The sequence below is a fragment of the Loxodonta africana genome, chromosome 11 (genome assembly GCF_030014295.1).
Source record: "Loxodonta africana isolate mLoxAfr1 chromosome 11, mLoxAfr1.hap2, whole genome shotgun sequence".
In the NCBI taxonomy this organism is placed as follows: domain Eukaryota; kingdom Metazoa; phylum Chordata; class Mammalia; order Proboscidea; family Elephantidae; genus Loxodonta; species Loxodonta africana.
This window is the reverse complement of record NC_087352.1, coordinates 13,867,467-13,888,715: the sequence shown is the minus strand read 5'-3', so window position 1 is coordinate 13,888,715 and position 21,249 is coordinate 13,867,467. Positions and strand designations below refer to the sequence as shown.

At 51.1% G+C, this 21,249-nt stretch overlaps 2 protein-coding genes and 1 non-coding gene across 9 annotated transcripts in view; 2 read left to right on the top strand and 1 right to left on the bottom strand.

Annotated features, from left to right (window-relative positions):
* The first annotated feature begins 3,531 nt into the window (after positions 1-3,531).
* TRNAG-UCC (transfer RNA glycine (anticodon UCC)) lies at positions 3,532-3,602 on the top strand. The gene has a single exon. It is a non-coding gene; the product is annotated as a tRNA-Gly (tRNA).
* Positions 3,603-6,690: 3,088 nt separating this feature from the next.
* Positions 6,691-19,677, bottom strand: FKRP (fukutin related protein). Of its 3 annotated transcripts, none has more exons than XM_064293874.1 (3): positions 19,643-19,677; positions 17,760-17,821; positions 6,691-12,730 (listed from the first exon to the last, which is right to left on the bottom strand). In XM_064293874.1, the coding sequence occupies exon 3, from the start codon at positions 12,690-12,692 to the stop codon at positions 11,205-11,207; it is 1,488 nt and encodes a 495-aa protein (XP_064149944.1). In that variant the 5' UTR covers positions 12,693-12,730; positions 17,760-17,821; positions 19,643-19,677; the 3' UTR covers positions 6,691-11,204. The 3 variants fall into 3 exon arrangements, with proteins under 3 accessions (XP_064149944.1, XP_023398955.1, XP_003406527.2); XM_023543187.2 differs by lacking the exon at positions 19,643-19,677 and adding an exon at positions 18,571-19,044; XM_003406479.4 differs by lacking the exon at positions 19,643-19,677 and having other exon boundaries at positions 17,760-19,044.
* STRN4 (striatin 4) overlaps positions 19,239-21,249 on the top strand; it is a 30,431-nt gene continuing 28,420 nt past the window's right edge. For 3 of the 5 annotated variants that reach the window (XM_064293869.1, XM_064293872.1, XM_064293868.1), the window contains exon 1: positions 19,411-19,520. Coding sequence is in view for 2 of the 5 variants with exons in the window: in XM_064293871.1 (XP_064149941.1) it covers positions 19,239-19,520 (282 nt within the window). In the remaining 3 variants the exon portion in view is untranslated. Of the gene's footprint in view, positions 19,521-21,249 lie in introns of all 5 variants that reach the window. The other 2 variants (XM_064293871.1, XM_064293870.1) reach the window with 1 other exon arrangement.

Sequence of the window (21,249 nt, the reverse complement as noted above, 5' to 3'; positions counted from 1 at the left end):
TGATGCATAGTATTCCATTGTGTGAATATACCATAATTTATTTATCCATTAATCCATTGATGGGCACCTTGGCTGCTTCCATCTTTTTGTTTTATAAACAGTGCTGCAATGAACATGGGTGTTAGGCTATAATTTTTATGGGAGCAGATTGCCAGGTCTTTTCTCCCATAGAGCTGTTGGGTGGGTTTGAACCGCCAACCTCTCAGTTAGCAACCAAGCGCTTAACTGTTGCACCACCGGGGCTCCTTCTACGTATATAATGTAGTAGTCTCCCCTTATCTATGGGTATATGTTCCAAGACCCCCTGTGAATGCCTGAAACTTTGGATGGTACTAAACCCTATATATACTATGCTTTGTCCTGCACCTACATATGATAAAGTTTAATATATAAATTAGGCACAGTAAGAGATTAAGAACAATAACTAATAATAAAATAGAACAATTATAAGAATGTACTATACTAAAAGTCATATGAATTGTGTCTGCGGCCAGATGGGATGGGAAGGCATGTGATTCACCACAGCACTCACTGAACATTTTTGAACTGTGGTTAACTGTGGGTAACTAAAACTGTGGTAAGAGAAACTTTGGATAAAGGCGGGGGAGGACTCACATATATTCAAAGAATATGTAACGAAACAAGCTTCACCCAATAGTGCTTAGCCATTGTTTTTCCACTCCATTTAAAAAAATTTGCTGGTCACGGGCTGCTAATTTGCCTAAATCACTGATCTAGGCCTGTGGAAAAACTGGAGCCATCTCCAGCTTTCTGCGGTGCAGACAGGGACTTAAGAAGCCCCCAGACCTGGTCCCCAAGCTCTGTTAATTACAGTCTACAATTATCGAGCAATTACTAGCACTATTATAAGCACTTTGCACATATATTTGTTTTTCAAAACAGCCCTCTGAGGGGGTTCCAATTATTTCTATCCCCATTTTAAAGAGGAAACTGAGGTACAAAGAGGTAAGGTCATTAGCTTGAGGTACAGCCAGGAAGTAGCACAGCTGGGATTCAGACTTCTCCAGCTTGCCTTCAGCCCACATTTAAAAATATATATATATTTTATTGTGTTTTCGGTGAAGACTCACACAGCAGTTTTGGTTCCCATTCAACAATTTCTACACAAATTGTTCTGTGATATCGGTTACGTTCTCAACGTGTCAATGTTCTGGTTGTTCTGTTTCCATTCATCTAGTTTCCCTGCCTCCTTACATTCTCATCTTTATTTTAAAGTAATTGTTGAACATTTGGTCTCATATAGCTGATTTTTTACAGGAGCACAGTCCTCACTGGTGATATTCATTATTTTGTGAGCCAGTCTGTTGTCTAGATAGAAGGTGACCTCAGGGGTTGGTTTCAGTTCAAGGTTTGAAGAGTATCTCAGGGCAGTAGTTTCAGGGAGTCCATCAGTCTCTTTTTGTTTTTAATAATTTGAGGTTCTGTTCCACATTCTTCTCCCATTCTTTCAGGGTCTACCTATTGTGGCCCTGATTAGAACGATTGATCAGCCTTCAGCCCACATTTACCCAGCCTACTACCCTGCCTCTCTACAATAATTATAAATAAAAATATCACCTGTGCTTAATGGTGTACTGTCTATGTACTTGAATCTATGCCAAAAGCTTCCCAGGCAGGTTCCCTTTGAATGTTCACAGCAACCCTGTGAGGTGGGCGCTATGATTGTTCCCATTTTACAGAGGGGGAAACTGAGGCATTCTGAAGGTAGGAAGCTTTTCGGAGGTCACAGCAGAGCAGAGATGCAAAAGATGCAAACCCAGGTCTGGGGCCACCAAGCCTGTATTCTTCCTCACCATCATGCTCTCCTGTGTCCTTCGTTGCACCCTCTACTTGGAAGTTAGAATATTCCAATGCTAGGGCCGGTGGTGCAAGGGTTAAGTGTTCGGTCAGCAATGGGAACCTACTAGCCACTCCATGGGAGAAAAATGTGGCAGTCTGCTTCCATAAAGATTACAGCCTGGGAAACCCAATGGGGTAGTTCTGCTCTGTCCTATAGGGTCCCTATGAGTCGGGATCAACAGCAATGGGTTTAGGGCCAGTAGACCTCCTAGATCAATGATTTCAAATATTTTTTAAAGCCAGTGGACTCTCTTGGGATGAAATCTTCTATGGATGACCCTGGTGAAGGTTGAAAATGGTGGCTTTGATTGAAGGGGGTGGAGTAGGGGTCCCCTTCTGCCACCCCCCTACACTTCCTGGGCCTTGGAGGAGAACCAGTCAAAACCCACTAACTTGGCCTCTGCCCATTACAGATGGGGAAAACCAGGCCCAGAGAGGCTCAGCCCATGGTGACATAGAGGAACCATGGCATCCGGAAAGCTGGGGAACTTTTGGTTTCCCTGAAGTTGGCTCTGGCTGGGTGTGGAGAATCCCAGAGGCTTCCAGGGGGTGCAGAAGCCCGGGCTGTTGCAAGCGGCCAGACCCCAGGCAAGCATATGGGAGCCCATTCTAGTCCCCTCCCCTGTGATACCCTTCCTCTTCCTTCATGCCTCCCATTCAGGCTGTCAGCAATCCTATGTGCCTCTGCCTTCGAAGTACACCTCAAATCTGTCCCCTTCCACCACCCTCCATGCTGGCTGCCACCCTGGTCCAGCCACCATCATCATCATCACCATCACCTCCTCACCAGCCTCCCTGCCTCAGTCCTCACCCCCTCAGTCTGTTCCCCACATGGCCACGAGGGGGCGCCTGTTCTCACTATGGCAGCTCAGGTCTCCTGCTCAGGACCCTCCCAGGCTCCTGCCTCACTCAAAAAACCTCAGTCCTCCCTGCGGCTCACAAGACCCGGCATCCTCTGCCACTCTCCTTGCTTCAGTGAGTCACTCCAGCTACATTGGTCTCCTCGTTGTTCCTCGAACACGCCAGCCTGCTTCTGCCTCAGGGCTTTTGCACTGCCTTCTCCCAGATCTCTGCTTGACTCCTTTCTCACCTCCTTCATGTCTTTACTCAAATGTCACCTTCTCAATGAAGCCTTCCCTGACCACTCTGTTGAATCCCACAAGCCGCCTGCCCTTTTCCCACTTCCTGTACCCAAAGGTATGCCTGACCTAAACCATGGTATTTTCAATTGCCTCATATGCATGGGAAAGCTGGACAATGAATAAGGAAGACTGACGAAGAATTGATGCCTTTGAATTATGGTGATCTGTCCTGGAAGAAGCACAGCCAGAATGCTCCTTGGAAGCGAGAATGGTGAGGCTTCATCTCACCTACTTTGGACATGTTATCAGGAGGGGCCAGTCCCTGGAGAGGGACATCATGCTTGGTAAAAGAGAGGGCCAGTGAAAAAGAGGAAGACCCTCAACAAGACGGATTGACACAGTGGCTGCAACAATGGGCTCAAACATAGCAACGACTGTGAGGCTGGTGCAGGATCGGGCAGTATTTCGTTCTGTTATACAAAGTATTGCTATGAATCAGAACCGACTCAACAGCATCTAACAACAACACCCAATACTACCCTGTTCCCCTTTTTCTTTTTTTAATACCATTTATTACCTTCTATAAGGGGCAGTGGTGGTTCAGTGGTAGAATTCTTGCCTTCCACGCAGGAGACCTGGGTTCGATTCCCAGTCAATGCATCTATGTGCAGCCACCACCCGTCTGTCATTGCATGTTGCTAGGATGCTGAACAGGTTTCAGCGGAGCTTCCAGACTAAGATGGACTAGAAAGAAGGCCCAGGCAGTCTACTTCCCCAAATCAGCCAATGAAAACCCTGTGGATCACGATGATCCAATCTGCAACCCATCATGGGGATGGCACAGGATAGGGCAGCATTTTGTTCCATTGTGTGTGGGGTTGTCATGAGTCAGGGGCTGACTTGACAGCAGCTAAGAACAACAATACTACCTTCTAACATTCAATAAAGGAGCCCTGGTGGCGCAATTGTTAAGCACTCAGTGCCTCAACAAGGTCAGTGGTTTGAATCCACCATCTGCTCTGAGGAAGAAGCAGCATCATGATATGTTTCCGTAAAGATTAAAAACTCACTGCCATTGAGTCACCCTGGTGGTGTGGTGGTTAAGAGCTTGGCTGCTAAACCAAAGGGTCGGCAGTTCGAATCCACCAACTGCTATGAGTCAGAATCAACTCGATGGCAAAAAAAAACCCTTTGCCATCAAGTCATAGTGACCCTACAGGACAGAGTAGAACTGCCCCATAGGGTTTCCTAGGCTGTGATCTTTATAGGAATGGATTGCCAAGTCTTTGTCCTCCAGAGCAGCTGGTAGGTTCAAACCAGGACTTCTGTAGAGATTACAGCCTTGGAAACCGTATGGAGCAGTTCTCCTCTATGCTATGGGGTCACTACACGTTGGAATCAACTCGATGGCTCCAAACAACATGTGATGTAATTCACTTATTAGCCTTATCATTTACTGTCTGCCCTCTCTGGGATATGTACCTCATGAGGGCAGCCCCCTTTATCTTGCTCACAGCTGTATCCCCTGAGCACACAGATCAAGGCCTGGCACACAGTGGGTGCTCAGTAAGTGTTTGCAGGATGAATGAATAAAGCCAGTTCTGACCACAGAGCTGCCTGGCTCTAAGGGGGCTGTTCCCCTGGCTCAGGTCCCACCTGTTCAAGCTTTGTGACCTTGAATGAGCTCTGTCAAGCCTCCTTCTCTGCTGAAAGGCTCAGTTATGCCTCACCCAAAGGCTGCTGGGGAAGGTTACATAAGGGGGCAGGGGACACGGGAGGGAGGAGAAGGCACCTGAGCTCCCACCTCCCTCTCCCTTCCTCCACCGCCTCACCCACTGCTATTACTGAGATACCCTCTTGCTTCCTCAGAGGAGCCTGGCTTGAGAGAAAGGACTCAGGCTGGCCCTCAGTTGGTCTTGGACCCGGGCTCTTGGCTCAGGGTGGCAGTATGGGGGCAGGTAGGCACATACTAGGGACTCAGCTTTTGGGGGAGCAGAGGGAGAACCAAAACCAAACCCACTGCCATCAAGTCAATTCCAACTCATAGAAGCCCAATAGGAAATAAATCTTTACGGAAGCAGACTGCCACATCTTTCTCCTGTGGAGCCACTGGTGGATTCAAACTTTTGACCTTTTGGTTAGCAGCCAAGTGCTTAACCACTGTGCAACCAGGGCTCCTTAGGGGGAGGACAAACACAGGGTAATGACTCAGTCTTGTCCCTCCTAGCGACAGATCTGTGTTTCTAGGACTGTTGGTTCCTTATTCAGGTCTGGGAAATTCTCTCTGATTATCTCTTGGAAAGTTTAGATAGGAACCTTAGGGGGCAGTGAGTTTATGTTAATGGGGGAGGAACAACTCAAGGAGGGTGAGAATGGTGCACAACCTGAAGAATGTAATCGGTGTCACTGAGATGTATGTGTAGAAATTGTTGACTTGGTCTATGTTCTGCTATGTATATTAACAACAACAAAAATAAAGTACACAATGTGGGGATTGCAATCAATGTCACAAAACAATTTGTGTATAAATTTTTGAAACTAATTTGCACTGTAAACTTTCACCTAACAAAAAACAAACAAAAAAAACCCAACCTTTTGCCATGGAGTCAGTGTCGACTCATAGCTACCCTATAGGACAGAGTAGAACTGCCCCATAGGATTTCCAAGGAGTGGCTGGTGGATTCAAACTGCTGACCTTTTGGTTAGCAGACATAGCTCTTAACCACTGCACCACCAGGGCTCCATTCACCTGAAGGATAAGAAAATTAACAAAAAAAATCAATGTAAAAAGTTAATAATAAATTATATATATACTTAAAAAAATATATATTCCCTTCACCCCATGTTTCCTAATGCCCCTTTGCAGGCATTCCCTCCCTCCACCCCGAAGCTTAGGCAACCACTGATCTGCTTTTGGTCGCTATGGATTGTTGTCGTTGTTAGCTGTCCCCAGTACATGGTGACCCCATGCACAACGGAACAAAACCTTCCGTGTCCTGTGCCATCCCTATGATTAGTTGCAGATTGAACTGTTGTGATCTACAGGGTTTTCGCTGGCTGATTTTCGGAAGTAGATAGCCAGACCTTTCTTCCTAGTCTGACTTGGTCTGGAAGCTCCACTGAAACCTGTTTAGCATCATAGCAACCCACAAGCCTTCACTAACGGATGGGTGGTGGCTGCGCATAAGGGGCATTAGGCAGGAATCGAACCAGGGTCTCCCACATGAAAGGTGAGAATTCTACCCCTGAACCACCACTGACCCTCCTCGCTATGGATTAGTTCTGTCTTTTCTAGAATTTCACATTAATAGAATCACACAGTGTGTAACTTCTGGTGTCTGGGTTCTTTTAATTTAATGCTTTGAGATTCATTCGTGCTGTTCCGTGCACTTCAGTCCTTTTTTAATGCGGGAAGTATATTCCATTTCCTGAATGTACCAGTTTGTGTATTCATTCTCTATTTGATTGACATTGGGTGGTCTCCAGTTATTGGCATAAAGGTGCATTTGTGTAAAAGTCTTTGAGAGCCAAGGACTTTTCATAGGAAATATTGTGTAATGCTCCAGGGCCATGCACAAAATATGTACTGTTTGGCAGACCGGTTGTCAACAGTAACTGGGACACAAACCACACCTCCTCTCCCACTGGGCCCACTGTTAACCCCTCGGCTGCTGGATGGGGCGGAGGAGTTCCAGGAAATTCCTGGGGAGAGCCAGGATAGTAATAACACTCAGCAAAAAAAAAAAAAAAAATTTATTTAGGGGGCTCAGGTCAGTGATTTAATGCAGATTCCAAGACACAAGTGGACCCCTGGTGGCACAGTGGTCAAGCATTCCACTGCTAACCAAAAAAAAGGTTGGCAGTTCGAATCCACCAGCCACTCCTTGGAAACTCTGTGGGGCAATTCTACTCGGTCCTATAGGGTCACTATGAGTTGGAATCAACTCGATGGCAATAGGTTTTTTTTTTTTTTTTTCTCATTACGCACTAGTACGGAGGTTGTTTTTGTTGATAGCTGCCGCGGGGCTGGCCCCAACTCTTGGGCATCCCACACACAAGGAAAGGAAATTCTGCCTGGTCCTGGTGCCATCCCCACCAACAGTTGTGGATGGCACCATGGTGATCCATAGGGTTTTCCTTGGTGGATTTCAGAAGTAGTTCTCCAGGCTTCTAGTTCCTCTTAGTCTGAAAGTTCTGCTGAAACTGTTCAGGAATATAGCAACAGGCAAGCCTCCACTGACAGACGGGTGGTGGCTGTTCACGAGGCGTATTGACTAGTAATTGAACCTGAGTCGCCTGCATGGAAGGTGAGAATTCTACCACCGAACCACCGCTGCCCCCAAGTATGGAGGTACCCGTTATTAAATATTAACATACCTCTGTCCTGGCTATCTAATAGTATGAGTGTAATTATGGAAGCTGCAGAATTCATAAATAGTATGTATTCTAATATAAGCTCATTGTTGTTGTTAGGTGTCTTCGAGTCAACTTTCGACTCATAGCAACCTCACGTGACAGTGGAACGGCCCCATAGTGTCTTCTAGGCTGGAATCTTTACAGGAGCAGATCGCCAGGTCTTTCTCCCACAGAGCTGTTAGGTGGGTTTGAACCACCAACGTTTCAGTTAGCAGCTGAACACTTAATTGTTGCAACGCTAGGTGCAACAAGTTAATTCTAATGGGTTTTCTGTCATAGCTTAACTTAGTCAATAATAAAAATATCATATAAAATGATCAGACAGTATTTTGTAGGCCAGAAAAGTTTTTCATGTAACCACTGTTAGTTCAGGAGCAGCTGAGAAAGAATAAAACACCAAAACAATATGCCTGATGCCAAGAGAAAACTCTACTGAGACCTCCAGTTGCCTAATAAGTCTCGATTTAATGAGAAGTTGCTGGAAGCATTTGATGTGGTTGTCTGTATCAAATCCCAGCTCAGGTGGTCTTAGTGTGCAGCTAGGAACAGCTGGTGTCAATCAGAAGATGACATCAACAATTTTTTTTTTTTCTTTTACACATCAACCAATTTCTGTTGTCAACAATTCTGACTCATGGTGACCCCATGTGTTACAGAGTAGAGCTGTTCTATGGAGTTTTCTTGGCTGTAATTTATTATTTTATTTTGTTGTTGTTGAGAATATACACAGCAAGACATACACCAATTTGACCGTTTCTACAGGTGCATTTCAATGACATGGATTACATTCTTTGAGCCGTGCAAGCATTCTCACCCTCCTTTTCTGAGGTGCTCCTCCCCCATTCACATAAACTCACTGCCCCTAAGCTTCCTATCTAATATTTCAAGTTGCTGTCGTCACTTTGATCCCATATGGATGATTCTTAAAAGAGCATAATGCTAAGGCAGACATTGGCTGTAATCTTCAGGGAAGCAGATCGCCAGGCCTTTCTCCCACAGGTGAGTTCAAGCCTTACCAGGTGTAAAATATTCTTAACATTCCCCTTCCTTCAGGAATGTTCGGTGGAGCATTTGAAAATGGGACGAGATCAGGGATCATCCTTTGTGGTGCGGGGCTGCCCTGCCTATTGGAAGATACCTCCATCCAACAGCCAAGAGCTCCACCCCATCTCTGCCATAACCCCAATCACCCCCCTACATTTCCAGTATGCTCCTCAGGGACCTGGCAGTCTCTTGGTGAACCATGTGCAGGTTCAGTGGTTAAAAGCACGGGCTGGCCTAGAAGCCAGGCTCTGGCTGCCTGAGCCTCAGGAGACTGGCCCAATACTCCTCCTTCCTTGCTGGGCTGTGAAGTGTCAGCTGCCAAGGAATTTACACTTTGCATGCATAAGCTATCCTAATTCTCCTGGCAATTCTGCAATATTACCAGCCCCCTAACTTACAGTTTCAGAGGCAGTGACTTGCCTACGATTAATAAGGAAGGTAGGGGCCAGGCCATGCACGGTTAAATCCAGCCCTGCCTCCTGACCCCGTCACCACGAAGTGCCTCACAGAACCCCCCTCCATGGGGTAGGCCCTCTCTTTACCCCCATTGTTGTTGGATGTTTGTCAAGTGAATTCTGACTCATATTGACAAGTGACAGAGTAGAACTGCCCCATAGAGTTTTCTAGGCTGTAATCTTTACGGGAGCAGATCACCAGGTCTTTTCTTCCTCGGAGTGGCTAGTGAACTCTAACCACCAACCTTTTGGTTAGCATCCAAACACTTAACCATTGTGCCACTAGGGATCCTTTCCCCAGATCCCAGTAGGAGGTGCGAAGAGCGAAGGGTGACCCGAGTTCACACTGGGAGGAAGCAGCAGCACTGGGGTTTGAACCAAGGCCTCTCTCTTCAGAGCCTGTGTTTTTAACCTGTGGTCTCGAAAGCCAGGTGCACACACCTAAGGAGTGTGAGTGACAAGTCACTGGGCTGAGGCAAGAAAACATAAGAGCCTCTACTTATATTTATTTTTTATTTTAAGATGGAATAATTTAAGTTTCATTATAGCTAATATACAGATTGATAGTCGGGCATGTATATGACTTATAAATAATTATACACATACTGGGGGTACATGCCCTAACAGTATTTACTCTTAGGTGCATGATCATAAAAAGAAAAACACCATTGCTTCTACGTGCTAAGTGGTTTGGCCTCCCAAAAGCCCCTCTTGAATACCACTTCTAGTTGTTGTTAGGCGTCACCAAGTTGATTTCGACTCATGGCAACCCCATGTGACAGAGAAGAACTGCCCCATAGGGTTTTCTAGGCTGTAACCTTTACATGAGCAGGTTGACAGGTTTTTCTCCTGTGGAACTGCGGGTGGGTTCAAACCTCCAACCTTTCGGTTAGCAGCTGAGTGCGTAACCATTGCACCACCAGGCTCCTTTACCATTACAAGAGGGGGCCATAAACCAGTGGTTGTCAGGCTGACTCCAACTCATGGTGACCCCAAGTGTGTCAGAGTAGAACTGTGCTCCAAAGGGTTCTCAATGGCTGATTTTTTTCAGAAGTAGACTGCCAAGCTTTTCTTCCAAGGCACCTCTGGGTGAACTCAAACTTCCAACCTTTCTTTCAGTTAGCAGCAAAGTACGTCAACTGTTTTCACCACCCGAGGACTCCAAAGAAGGGCATAGTGGGCGAGTCAACAGTGTAGGCTCCAGAATCTGACAGTCTGGGTTCGAGTACCTGCTCTGTCACTTCCTAAGCTGTCTGACCTTCAGCAAGTGACTTTACCATTCTGGCCTCAGTTTCCTCATCTGTAAGACGGGAATAATAGCAGCTCTCACCTCAGAGGCTTAAGATGAGGGATAAATCAGTTAATCCACACAGAGCACTGAGAACAAAGCCTGCACACAGTAAGTGCTCACTAAGTATGAGCTATGATTATTGGTCACCCCGACTTGTAAGCGAGGAAACAGGCGCAGGAAGCTAAAACAATGAGGTAACAGTTATTAAGGAGTAGGGCTGGGATCCAGAGCCCGTTTTTCACCACACCCGCGCGTCAGAGAGGCTGCTGTCTTCTCCAAGGAGATCCCATTCCGCTTCCCTCTGAGGAAGAAGGGGAGATGGTCATCGATGCCCCGCCTCCCAGAAGGCCTTAGAGAGAAGACCAAAGATTCAAGAGACGTGTTGGCCATGAACAGGCCCTGAGCTTATGGTTCCACTTAGCAGCCCCACTGGGCCATTAGAAGTGGGACAGCGGCGCCCTCTAGTGGCCAAAACAATCCCAGCAGCCAATAATCCTGGCGGGTCACTGTGTACTAGACACCGAGGGCACTTGGCTGCACTTGGAGGGGCCGGAGGCACTTGCCCAGGCCCACCTAACTAGTAAACGGCACAGCGCGGACTTGATCCCGCAGCCTGGCCCCGGATTCCACACTCCTTCCCGATCCTGTGCCGGCTGTTCCCTGGGTCTCTGGGCAGCAGATGGGGAATTGTTCCTTCCTTCAGATTCCAGACGGAGGGCTCTTGGCATTTTTGGCGGGGGCTGTGCTGGGCCCTTCGGGGCAGCTTGGCATCCTGGCCCCGTCCACCAAATGCCAGTGTCACCCCAGTTTTAGGACGACCCAGGATGTACCCACACGTATCCATCGTCTACAGGGTCAAGGCCCTGTTCATCTGAGCATCTCAGGCTTGTTCTCGCCTTCAGCTAAAGCCAGCCTTCTCTCGTGTGCCCTGCCTCTGATTTATGTATTTCTATTGTCAGTTTCTCCCCCCACCCCCACCGCCCAATCACACAAAGCTCCTCCACACCCAGAAAGACCCCAGATGACAGCTTCCTGTGCCCTAATGCTCCCCTGACTTCAGCCGCCTCCTGCCAGGCTCCGGAGGGCCGGGTTGGGGTACTCGGGGTTCTCGATGACCCCGGGCCCGAACTTGAGCTCCAGGAAACGGCGGTAGTTGTTGGGCGCCTGGGCCACGAAGCCAGCGAAGGGCAGGGGCACGAGGGGCTGCAGAAAGTGCTCGGGGAACTCAACGTCCTGCCGGTGGTCCAGCCATGTGTCCTTGGTCATAACGCCGTTGCGGGGGTAGAAGGGCCACAGGTCGACGTGCAGATGGTTGCTCTCGCTGTACTGCACGCGGAAAAAGTCGCCCTCCACGGCCTTCTCCCACACGAAGCCGCGCTCGTCCACCACTGAGCCTGCCTCAGCCCCGCGCAGCTGCTCGCAGTTGCCCACGTCCTCCAGGTAGATGCCCAGGTCCACGTCGTAGTCCCACGGGATGATGTCCCCGTGGCGGGCTGCGCCCAGCAGCGAGCCACCCTCCAGCCAGTAGCGCACTCCAGCCGCCTCCAGCACGCCCACTACGTAGTGGGCCGTCTCTCGCAACGCGCGTAGGCAACATGGGGGCGTCCAGCGGTCCTCGTACAAATAGGCCGGCGTGTCGCCCACCACCGTACCGAAGCACCGCGTGGTCTCCTTACTGCAGCCGAACCACTCGAGCCGCCCACCCTCCCAGCTCACCAGGCGGATTCCCAGCGTCCGCAGCAGCGCCGCCCGCCGCGCGCGCCCCTCGCGCTCCGCCTTCCAGCGCGCGTGGGCCGTGGCCAGCGGGGGCTGGCGCGCTGCTGCAAAGGGCAGCTCCAGCAGCCGCACCGCCCAGCCGCGGAGGGCGGTCTGCAGGAACAGGCTGGTGCCTAGCGGTCGGGCTAGGGGAGCCGAGAGGTTGAAAAGGTCGCGTGCACGCAGGAGCACCACGGCGTCCCCGTCCAGGGCATCGCAGCGGGGTGCGGTGGGGGCCGGGCCGTAGCGGGCCGTCCACTCCCGCAGGCTGACATTCAGGGCCAGGCACCGCGCGGGGTTGGCCGTGGCGACGGGGGCAGCCACCAGGCGGGTGCCTCCCATTCGAAGTGCCTCTACCATGTGCTCCATCTGGCCTGGTGCCTCGGCCCTCGCCCCATCAGGCACCAGGGCCACAAACTCGGTGGCCACGTAGGTCTCGGGGCGCGAGGCAGCGGCAGGCCGGTCCAGAGCGGGTTGGAGCAGCGCCAAGCGGACGTTGGGGAGGCGGGGCAGGGGCAGGGGCGGGTAGGGGAGTGTGTCAGCGGCCACTACCACTGGCTGAGCTGGGTCCTGCTGCAGGAAGGAGTCCACTAGCTCAGGGACGGCGTTGTCAAAGGCCTCGAATTCTCGCACCAGGATGGTGACGCGGGGGCTGGTGGCTGACCCATGGCGGGGGCCCCGCGCCCGGGAGTTCCTGGGCTGGTGCTGCAGCCACGAGACATAGAAGAGGACCAGGAGGTTGAGGGTAATGGCGGCTGCCAAAGCAGCCTGGCAGCGGGTGAGCCGCATGGGGCTGGCCTCAGGCCCTAGGAGGGCCTCCCGGCATCCTGGAGAGGGTGGAAGAAAGGGGTGGCTGGAGCTGGTTGTCAAACTCCCCCGACACACCCAAGCCTTACCTTCTTTCCCACCCCTTCTCCCTATATGTTCTCAGCTATGACATTACCTCCTCCAGGAAGCCCTCCTTTGTCTCCCAGGCTGGGTCATGGTCACCCTCTGGGCTTGTTTAGTCTCCTGGTTCCTTCTACCCTAGCCCTTCCACTTTGAATCATCACTGTCTGATGATGGCTCTGTGTCTCCCACTGGATCACATGACCCAAGAATGCAAACCCTGGGCCTGTCTTAAGTCACTGCTGGTTCCCAGCACCACTCAGCACAGGGCCAGGTACACATTAGTTGCTCAGTAAAAGCCCTTTTCAAAGGAATCACTTTCTCTTGTTCAATTCCACTCTTCCCTTCTTCTTTGTCAACTTTTTATTCAGGTTCAGTTATAAATATCCTCCACTCTACCCCCAAGCCCAGCTTCTACCTTGTTCTCTACCATTGCCTCCTCCAGGAAGCCACCCCTGATCTCCTCTTTCCTTCCCTCGAACACCCTTGTCACCTCCAGGGCCAAGCTGATGTTGTACCCTTGAGCTTTAGCCACCAAACCCTTCCCCCACTGAAGATCCCCAAATCCTGCATCATCAGGTCATTTCCTTCCTGATGGTCAGCCAGATGGCTTTGGTTTTGCAAGCAAAGCCAGAAAAATCATTCTTTACAAATCAGACCTCTCCCAGTTTTTAAATGTTGGCAGTAATTAAAGAAAAAAAAAAAATCAAAAACATGGAGTGAGAAACATCAAGAAGCTGCCAACCTTAAGGCACCCCCCTCACATTCATTGGCCACACTTCCAAATGACCCCCAGATGGCGCTGTTTCTCTGTTCCCACTCGACTAGAAGATCCGGCTAGTGGGGAAAGGGGTAACTCTCTTGGTTCTACGCAGGTGCTCAAAAAGTTTCCACAAGAAGGATTTTTATAGGTCTCTGCCCCTCCCAGAGGAGTCCTGGTGGTGCAGTGGTTGAGTGCTCCATTGCGATCAAAAGGTTGGAGGTTCAGATGCACCAGCCGCTCAGTGGGAGAAAGTAGCAACAGTCAGCTTCTTTAAAGATCACAGCCTTGGAAACCCTATGGGGCAGTTCTACTCTGTCACAGGGTCACTATGAGTCCCCAGAACTGGGTTTGGGTTTGACCCCTCCCAGAGAGAGGGGATATCAGAGACCCAGCTAATCACCAAATTGTTGTACTTTCTAAATACTTCTGACCTCTCCTCCCCATCCCCACAGCTCCCCCCTCACCCCAGGTTCCCCTAGATTCCCACCCAGCCTCCTTCTGGTCTCCTGTCCCAGTCGTGACCCTACAAAGTCTCCCTCCTCATGGCATCCAGATGGGTTTCCCTAAAGCACAAATCTGACCTGTCCCTCTCCTGCTCAGAACCTGCCATAGCTCCCCAGTGGCCTGGGGAGAAAGTTTAAGCTTCTTAGAACATCCCTGTGTGACCTGGCCCTTGCCTGCTCACCATTTCTGCCTTATCTCCTGCCATGTCCCCCTCAAACTCTATGCCTCAGCCAGCCTAGACTTTTCTTTTCTTGTAACATGTCTTGTGTCTAAGCCTCTGCATATCCTGTTCCCTCTGTCTGGAAGAGTCTCCTTTCCTATCCCCCTTCTCCCCACACCTCTTCTCTTGGAGAACTACTTAATGCTTCAGACTCAGCTCAGACGTCTCCATTTCCTGAAAACCTTCCCTGGCCCCCACGCTGAGTCAGGCACCCACTCTGGCTCTCCCAGCCTCTGGGCTCCCCCCATCCCAGCCCTGCCCACTCTGGGTAGTTACTATCTAGGAATGGGTCTGTCTCCCCTGATGGACTGTGAGGCCTGGAAAGGCAGGGTCAGTGCTGTCTCAGTCACCTCTCTGTCCCCAGAATACAGCCAGGCACTGAGAATGCACTTGGCAAGAACGATGGTCAAGGTCCGTAAAGCCAAGGCAGGCTGTGTCCCACGTGCCCAACTCTACCCACAATGCCCTGTGCCTGGGGTCCTGCCTTAGTCTTCCTGCCTCCTCTTTCTCCTCCCACCAGGAGTCGCCTCCCACCCCTCTTTACTCATCCCAATCCTGCTTGCTCTTCCTTTATCCAACTCAGACAGCACTTAAGAATCTGAATTGCACATTAGGAGTGATTTTCTAATCTTTAAACAAACAAAAAACAAAAAGTTGCCATCAAGTTGATTCCAACTCCTGGAGACACCATGTATGTCAAAGTACACCTGCGCTCTGTAGGGTTTTCAATGGCTGTGATGTTTCAGAAACAGATCCGCAGGCCTTTCTTCTGAGGTGCCTTTGGATGGATTCGAACCACCAACCTTTATGGTTAGTAGCCAAGCACTTAAACTTTTGCACCATCCAGGGGCTCTTAAACCAAAAAAAGCCAAACCCACTGCCGTCCAGTTGATTCTGACTCACAGCGACCCTAAAGGACAGAGTAGAACTGCCCCATAGGGTTTCCAAGGAGCAGCTGGTGGATTCGAACTGCTGACCTTTTGGTTAGCAGCCATAGCACTTAACCACTACACCACCAGGGATCCTGCCGGGCACATTACAGGGGCTTAATAGTGTTGAAAGAATGAAATAAATTATTAAGATGGGGAACGTGTCACTCAGAGACAGAAAAGGACACAGAGACCAGAGCCCAGCCATGCTATGTCTGCAGACTCTGGACCAGGAGGCGTACCCCAGGACAGGCACCAGGTCCCCAGAGGGTTTGATGCCCCGATGAGGAGGTGCTACCTGCTGGTGAGGGTGTGAGGGGACCAGAGAGGAGAAAGGAAGCCTTCTGGAACCCTGACAAGGTCAGTCTTGGCTTCCCCAACTGTGTTGTTGTTGTTGTATACCATTGAGTCAGTTCTGACCCACAGCGACCCCATATGACAGAGTAGATCTGCCCCATAGGGTTTCCTAGGCTGGAATTGTTATGGATGCAGATTGCCAGGTCTTTCTCCCACAGAGCTGCTGGGTGAGCTTGAACCACCAACCTTTCGGTTAGCAGCTGAGCACTTAACCACTGCACCACCAGGGCTTCTTCATTGGGGCAGGGCGTATGGAATGATTTTGAAGGTCCAAATATTCTACATTTTTTTGAATCAGGATGATATGATAGTATCAACAATTCTACCAGCTCACAATGTACCAGATCCTGTTCTAAGCACTTTGTATGTATTCACTTGTTTAATCCTCATGTAATGGTCACACTTAGAGATGAAGAAACTGAGGCACAGAGAAGTGAAGTCACTTGTTCAAGGTCACACAGCTGGCCTTAACCCAAAGAAGGCTGGGTCCAGAGTCTGTGCTCTATAAACCAATGAACTCCACTGTCTCTCACTGGTCCAGTCAGCCAGCCTGACCCTCAGTCTGTCTTTGGCATACCTTCCCCAGCCCTAACCATTCAACTCATCAACTCGACAAACAGATATTTATCAAGTGCCCTCTGTGCCAGACCCTGTGTTCTGGGGACACAGGGATGAACAAGATAGTCACTGGGTGTTATGGATTGAATTGTGTTCCCCCCAAAATATGTGTTGTAAACCCTAGACCCTATACAGGCAGTCCCCGACTTACGATGGGTTTCTGTTCTGATGAGTCTGTCGTAGGTCGGTTCTGACATAAGTTGGTGTAAGTCAAATATCTTTTTTTTCTTTTACGTTTTCATAGCCTGCTATATATGGCAGTGTTTTGAACACACTGAACCTCTGCGAGTGAACGTCTGAGAATGACATCAGCATATTACATGCTGCGACACTGTATGTAGTACGTTACTAATGATAAGATGTACCAAAAAGAAAAATGGTTGTAAGTATGGTTCCTCATAACTGGAAACTCAAGTATATCATAAATCGGGGACCACCCGTGGATACGGAATCCTGGTGGCGCAGTGGTTAAGAGCTATGGCTGCTAACCAAAAGGTCGGCAGTTTGAATCTACCAGGTGCTCCCTGGAAACCCTATGGGGCAGTTCTACTCTGTCCTACAGGGTCACTGTGAAGCTATGAATCGGAATCAACTTGATGGCAACAGGTAACCTGTGGATGTAATCCTATTTGGGAATAGGACCTTCTTTGTTATGTTAATGAGACAACATTAGTATAGGGTGTGTTTTAAGCCAATCAGTTTTGAGATTCAAAAAGAGATTAGGCACAGAGAGGGAAGGACAAACACAGAAGACAGACATCACAAGATCTCCAAGGAACCCTGGACCAGAAGTTTAATAAAATAAAGATCTTTTTCCAGAGGCCACAGAGAGAGAGCCTTCCCCTAGAGCCAGTGTCCTGAATTCAGACTTCTAGCCTCCGGAACTGTTAAGACCTGGCAGCATTTTGTTCTGCTGCCCATAAGGTCACTGTGAGTTGGAACTAACTCCACAGTACCTAACGAAGATAGACTGTGAGAAAACAAATTTCTGTTTCTTAAAGCCACCTACTTGTGGTACTTCTATTATATCAGCACTAAGAAACTGAGACACTGGATCTGTCCTGGCAAGGTAAGAAAAAAAAAAAAAAACCCACAGGTGTCGAGTCGATTTTGACTCATAGTGACCCCATAGGGTTTCCAAGACTATAATCTCTACAGAAGCAGACTGCCACATCTTTCTCCCAAGGAGCTGCTGCTGGTTTCAAAACACTGACCTTTAGGTTAGCAGTAGATCACTTTAACTGCTGCGCCACAGATAAGGAGGAAAACAGAGGGCCGTAACAGAGAAAAACAAGGGGCTTGCTTTAGAAAATGTGGTCAGGGAAGGAGAGGACAGTTAAGCTAAGACCTTATTTGTCTCCCCATTTCCCACAAAACATTTTAAGTGGATCCCAAGTCACTTTAGGCCTGGGTTCCCTAGGCCCGAGCTTTGATCTGGCCTGAGCCTCAGTTGCTGCATCTGTAGGATAGGAATGTGAGGGTAGAGAAAATGAGGTGTGTGGGAAAGGCTTTGTGAAAGAAGACACGGCAGTTTCTATGCAAGTGCTGGAGGCATTGAGAGGCTTTTTTTCTCTTACCTCCTAGGTTGCACGGTGGGGGGACTCCCGGGGGGTGGTTCCAGCACAGCTCAGCTGCATTGCTGTGGGAAGGAGAACCAGAGAACCCCAAATCAGCCAATTCTGGAGAATAGAGCACCTGAAAACCAAAAACCAAACCCACTGCCATCACGTCAATTTGAACTCATAGTGACCCTATGACCCTAGGGCTTCCAAGGCTGTAAATCTTCAGTGAAGCAGACTGCCACATCTTTCTCCACTGGTGGGTTTGAGCTGCCGACTTTTTGGTTAGCAGCTGAGTGCTTAACCACTGCACCACCAGGGCTCCTTAGTACACAGCACGGTTTCATCTTATCTACAAAAGTGGCAACAAGAGGATCGGGAAATCCTTTCTCCGGATGCCCCATAAGCTCAGGCACCACCTGGCGCGTCTCAGGAGGGGGAGAGGGTGGAGTGGGAAGGATGTCAGTTACCATAGCAATCTGTAACCTCCCCTCTCATGAATGTGTCCAGAAAGGTGGGGCTAGAAGTGACAGAAGCTGTTACCATGACAACCCCTTCCCTAGACATGTTCCAACTCAAAAGACAATCCTAAAATGTCCCCTACCTTGGTAGGGTTCTGGGGCCTGGTTCTAGGGTCACTGGAAGGGGACTGACCCTGCTACCATAGCAACCAGGGCTTGGTTTTGCCTATTTCTCACCTCCCTGGGGATGGTCCAGGCCCTGTAACCATAACAACTACTCCTCATCAGAGCATCTCTTCCTCTAAATAAAAACACCTGGTTGGTTTGGCCCAGGGGCCTCCCACGAAGGAAAAGAGGGTGATGGTTACCATGGTAACTCCAACTGGGTGGTGTGGGGGGTTAAGGAAAAGGTGCTTCTCAGCCATTAGTCTTCTTGGGGCCCGGGGTCTCTTCTACCTGGGTGCTAGGTGAGGAGGAATGCCATAGTAACCGAGGTCGGTCGTTAGGGGCAGAAGGACCATCAGGACCAAGATTACCTTAGCACCTCCTCCAGGTATGTGGGGGTCCATAGCCACAAAGGTGGGGGAGATGGAAGACGCGCGGGGGGGGGGCTCTAGGCTGGGGGGAAGGGTTACCATGACAACCGCCCTGGGCCAGGAAATCAGGAAGGTGCCACGGCCGAAACCAACCCCCCGTGGTCACTCTTTCTCTCAAAGAGCGAAAGTGATTGTCGAGGGGAGTGGTATTTGGGGCTGGAGAGGGTAAGACACTCTCTATTGGGCGACGCGAGAGGAGGGGGCAAAAAGTGGCCCCTCCCAAAGACTCGCTTCTCCGAACGGGGAGCCTCGCGCCCCGCCCACCCTTCCCGCCCACCCCCGCGCGCGCTTTCGGGGTCGACCCCGGTGGGCGAGGCGCGCGCCCGGCCTCGCTCTCGTTTGCTGCCCCTCCACCTCCCGCCGGGCGCGCGCGCAGAGGTTGGCGCGGCCGCGCAGGCGCGCGAGGCACAGCGGGCGCGCGGGCCGGCCCCGGGGCCTCCATGATGGAGGAGCGAGCGGCCGCTGTGGTCGCCGCCGCCGCCTCCTCCTGCCGCCCGCTGGGCTCCGGTGCGGGCCCTGGCCCGAGCGGGGCGGCCCCGGCCCCTGCCCCTGCCTCCGGGCCCGGCCCGGCAGGTAAGGGTGGTGGCGGCGGAGGCAGCCCCGGGCCCACAGCGGGGCCGGAGCCCCTGAGCTTGCCCGGGATCCTGCACTTTATCCAGCATGAGTGGGCGCGCTTCGAAGCTGAGAAGGCCCGCTGGGAGGCCGAACGCGCCGAGTTGCAGGTGAGCGCCGCCCCGGGACCCCGGCACCCCCACCCGGCCCCCCGCCCGGCCCCCGGCCCGGCCCGGCCCGGCCCGGCCCGGCCCGGCCCGGCCCGGCCCGGCCCGGCCCGGCCTCGCCTCACCCGCCGCCGCCGCTGCCGCCATCTTGGAGCAATGGCCGCCGGGACAGCCGGGGGGGCGGGAGGGGACCGCTGCCGGCTCGCACAGGGAGTGAGGGGACGTCTGAGGGGGGTCCTGAGGGAATCTGGGGGCTGGGACCGGCTCTAACTGGGTGTAGGGGAGACCCGGGGGCCGGAGGGACCGACTGGGACCGGCAGAGAGAAAGGGGCGGGAGGAGACCTGACCCGGCCAGCAGTGGGAGTGAGCCGCCCGGCCGAGGGGTTCCCCAGGGGAGGGGACTTGGGGCGGGAGGGGAACCTAAGGGAACTCACAGGAAGACTGTGAGAGGCGTTTGAGGGGTCTGAGAGAGATCCGAGTGGTTTCGCATGGAAGTGAGCAAAAGCTTGCAGGCAGCCGAAGGGGTACCGAGGGACTCCCACCTCCTCCCCGACCAACCGAGGGGTGGAGGTGGAGTCTGATGGTTCCGGGTGGGAGAGAGGGGATGTCTACGAGGACTTGGGACCCGCTGAGGGCGCGGACGAGTCCGAGCGGGGAACCGGGATGATAGAGAGGGTGTCAGAAGCCTGGGATGGGGCATGTTTGGGAGCGTTTGGACGGGAGCACTAAAAGATGTCTGTGTGAGGACTGGAGTTAGAGGCGGATCCGAGGGGTCCAGGATGGAGGTGTGTACCCTCCCCTGTAGGGAGAAAACTTTGGCGAGTTGTGGCATGTATGGTCACAGTTTGGGGAAGGGATCCTTTGCATGGAGATTTGGACAGGGCAGAGGATGTCCCCTAGGAGCCTGTGTGGAAGAGCTTGAGAAGGAAACTCCAGTTTGGGGATGTGGAGGAGTAGGGGGCTGGCCGTGAGACGGGAGACGTGCGGAGGATGTTAGATAGAGAACCTTAAGCTGGAGAGGTGGGGTGTCATACTGTAGAAAGGGGGAGACCTGGGATGGGGGCAGTGAGGAGGCATCTGGGGAGGAGGCATCTCAGAAGGACCCTGGGGGAAATGTGTTTGTGGAGTAGTTTGGAAGAGGGATGTGCCCTGGGATGATGGGTGGAAGCAGCCGGGGAGTTGGGCTGGGTTTTGTGACCTTGAGGAGCATGGGTCCCTTTGCACAGTGCTTATTTTTTTTTAGTGGATCCTGGGGATCAGAGATGTGAGAATCTGAAGGGGTCCAGGGACAGCATGAGGTGTCTGAGGGTTCCTGGCCTGGGGTATTATTGGTAGAGGTTGTCAGTACCTGCTTCTAGCAGCCCGTCTTTCCTCAGCTGATTTGCTGTTTCCTATGTACCTGAGGTGGAGACTTAAATAAATAAATAACAAAAATTTTATCTATAGTGTGAATAGAGGCCTCTCTCCTCCAAATTCAAGGTATCTGAATACATCCCACAGTTCTCCGACCCCACCTGAGGTGGAGACTTAAATAAATAAATAACAAAAATTTTATCTATAGTGTGAATAGAGGCCTCTCTCCTCCAAATTCAAGGTATCTGAATACATCCCACAGTTCTCCGACCCCACTGGGGATCTTAGCTGTGTGGTAGCGGAGGTTCGGGGCTGGGCTGGGGGAGGAATCCTTATGTAAGTGCCCCTCACTTCTGTGTTCATTTCTGTACTCTTCAAG

Excerpts from the sequence above, each read along its gene's own strand:
- FKRP (XM_003406479.4), bottom strand. The coding sequence starts at position 17,907 with ATGGCAGTGGGTTTGGTTTTTGGTTTTCAGGTGCTCTATTCTCCAGAA. Across the intron at positions 12,731-17,759 it reads CCCACCGTGCAACCTAGGAG|GATGCCGGGAGGCCCTCCTA; the intron begins GTAAGAGAAAAA and ends CACCCTCTCCAG.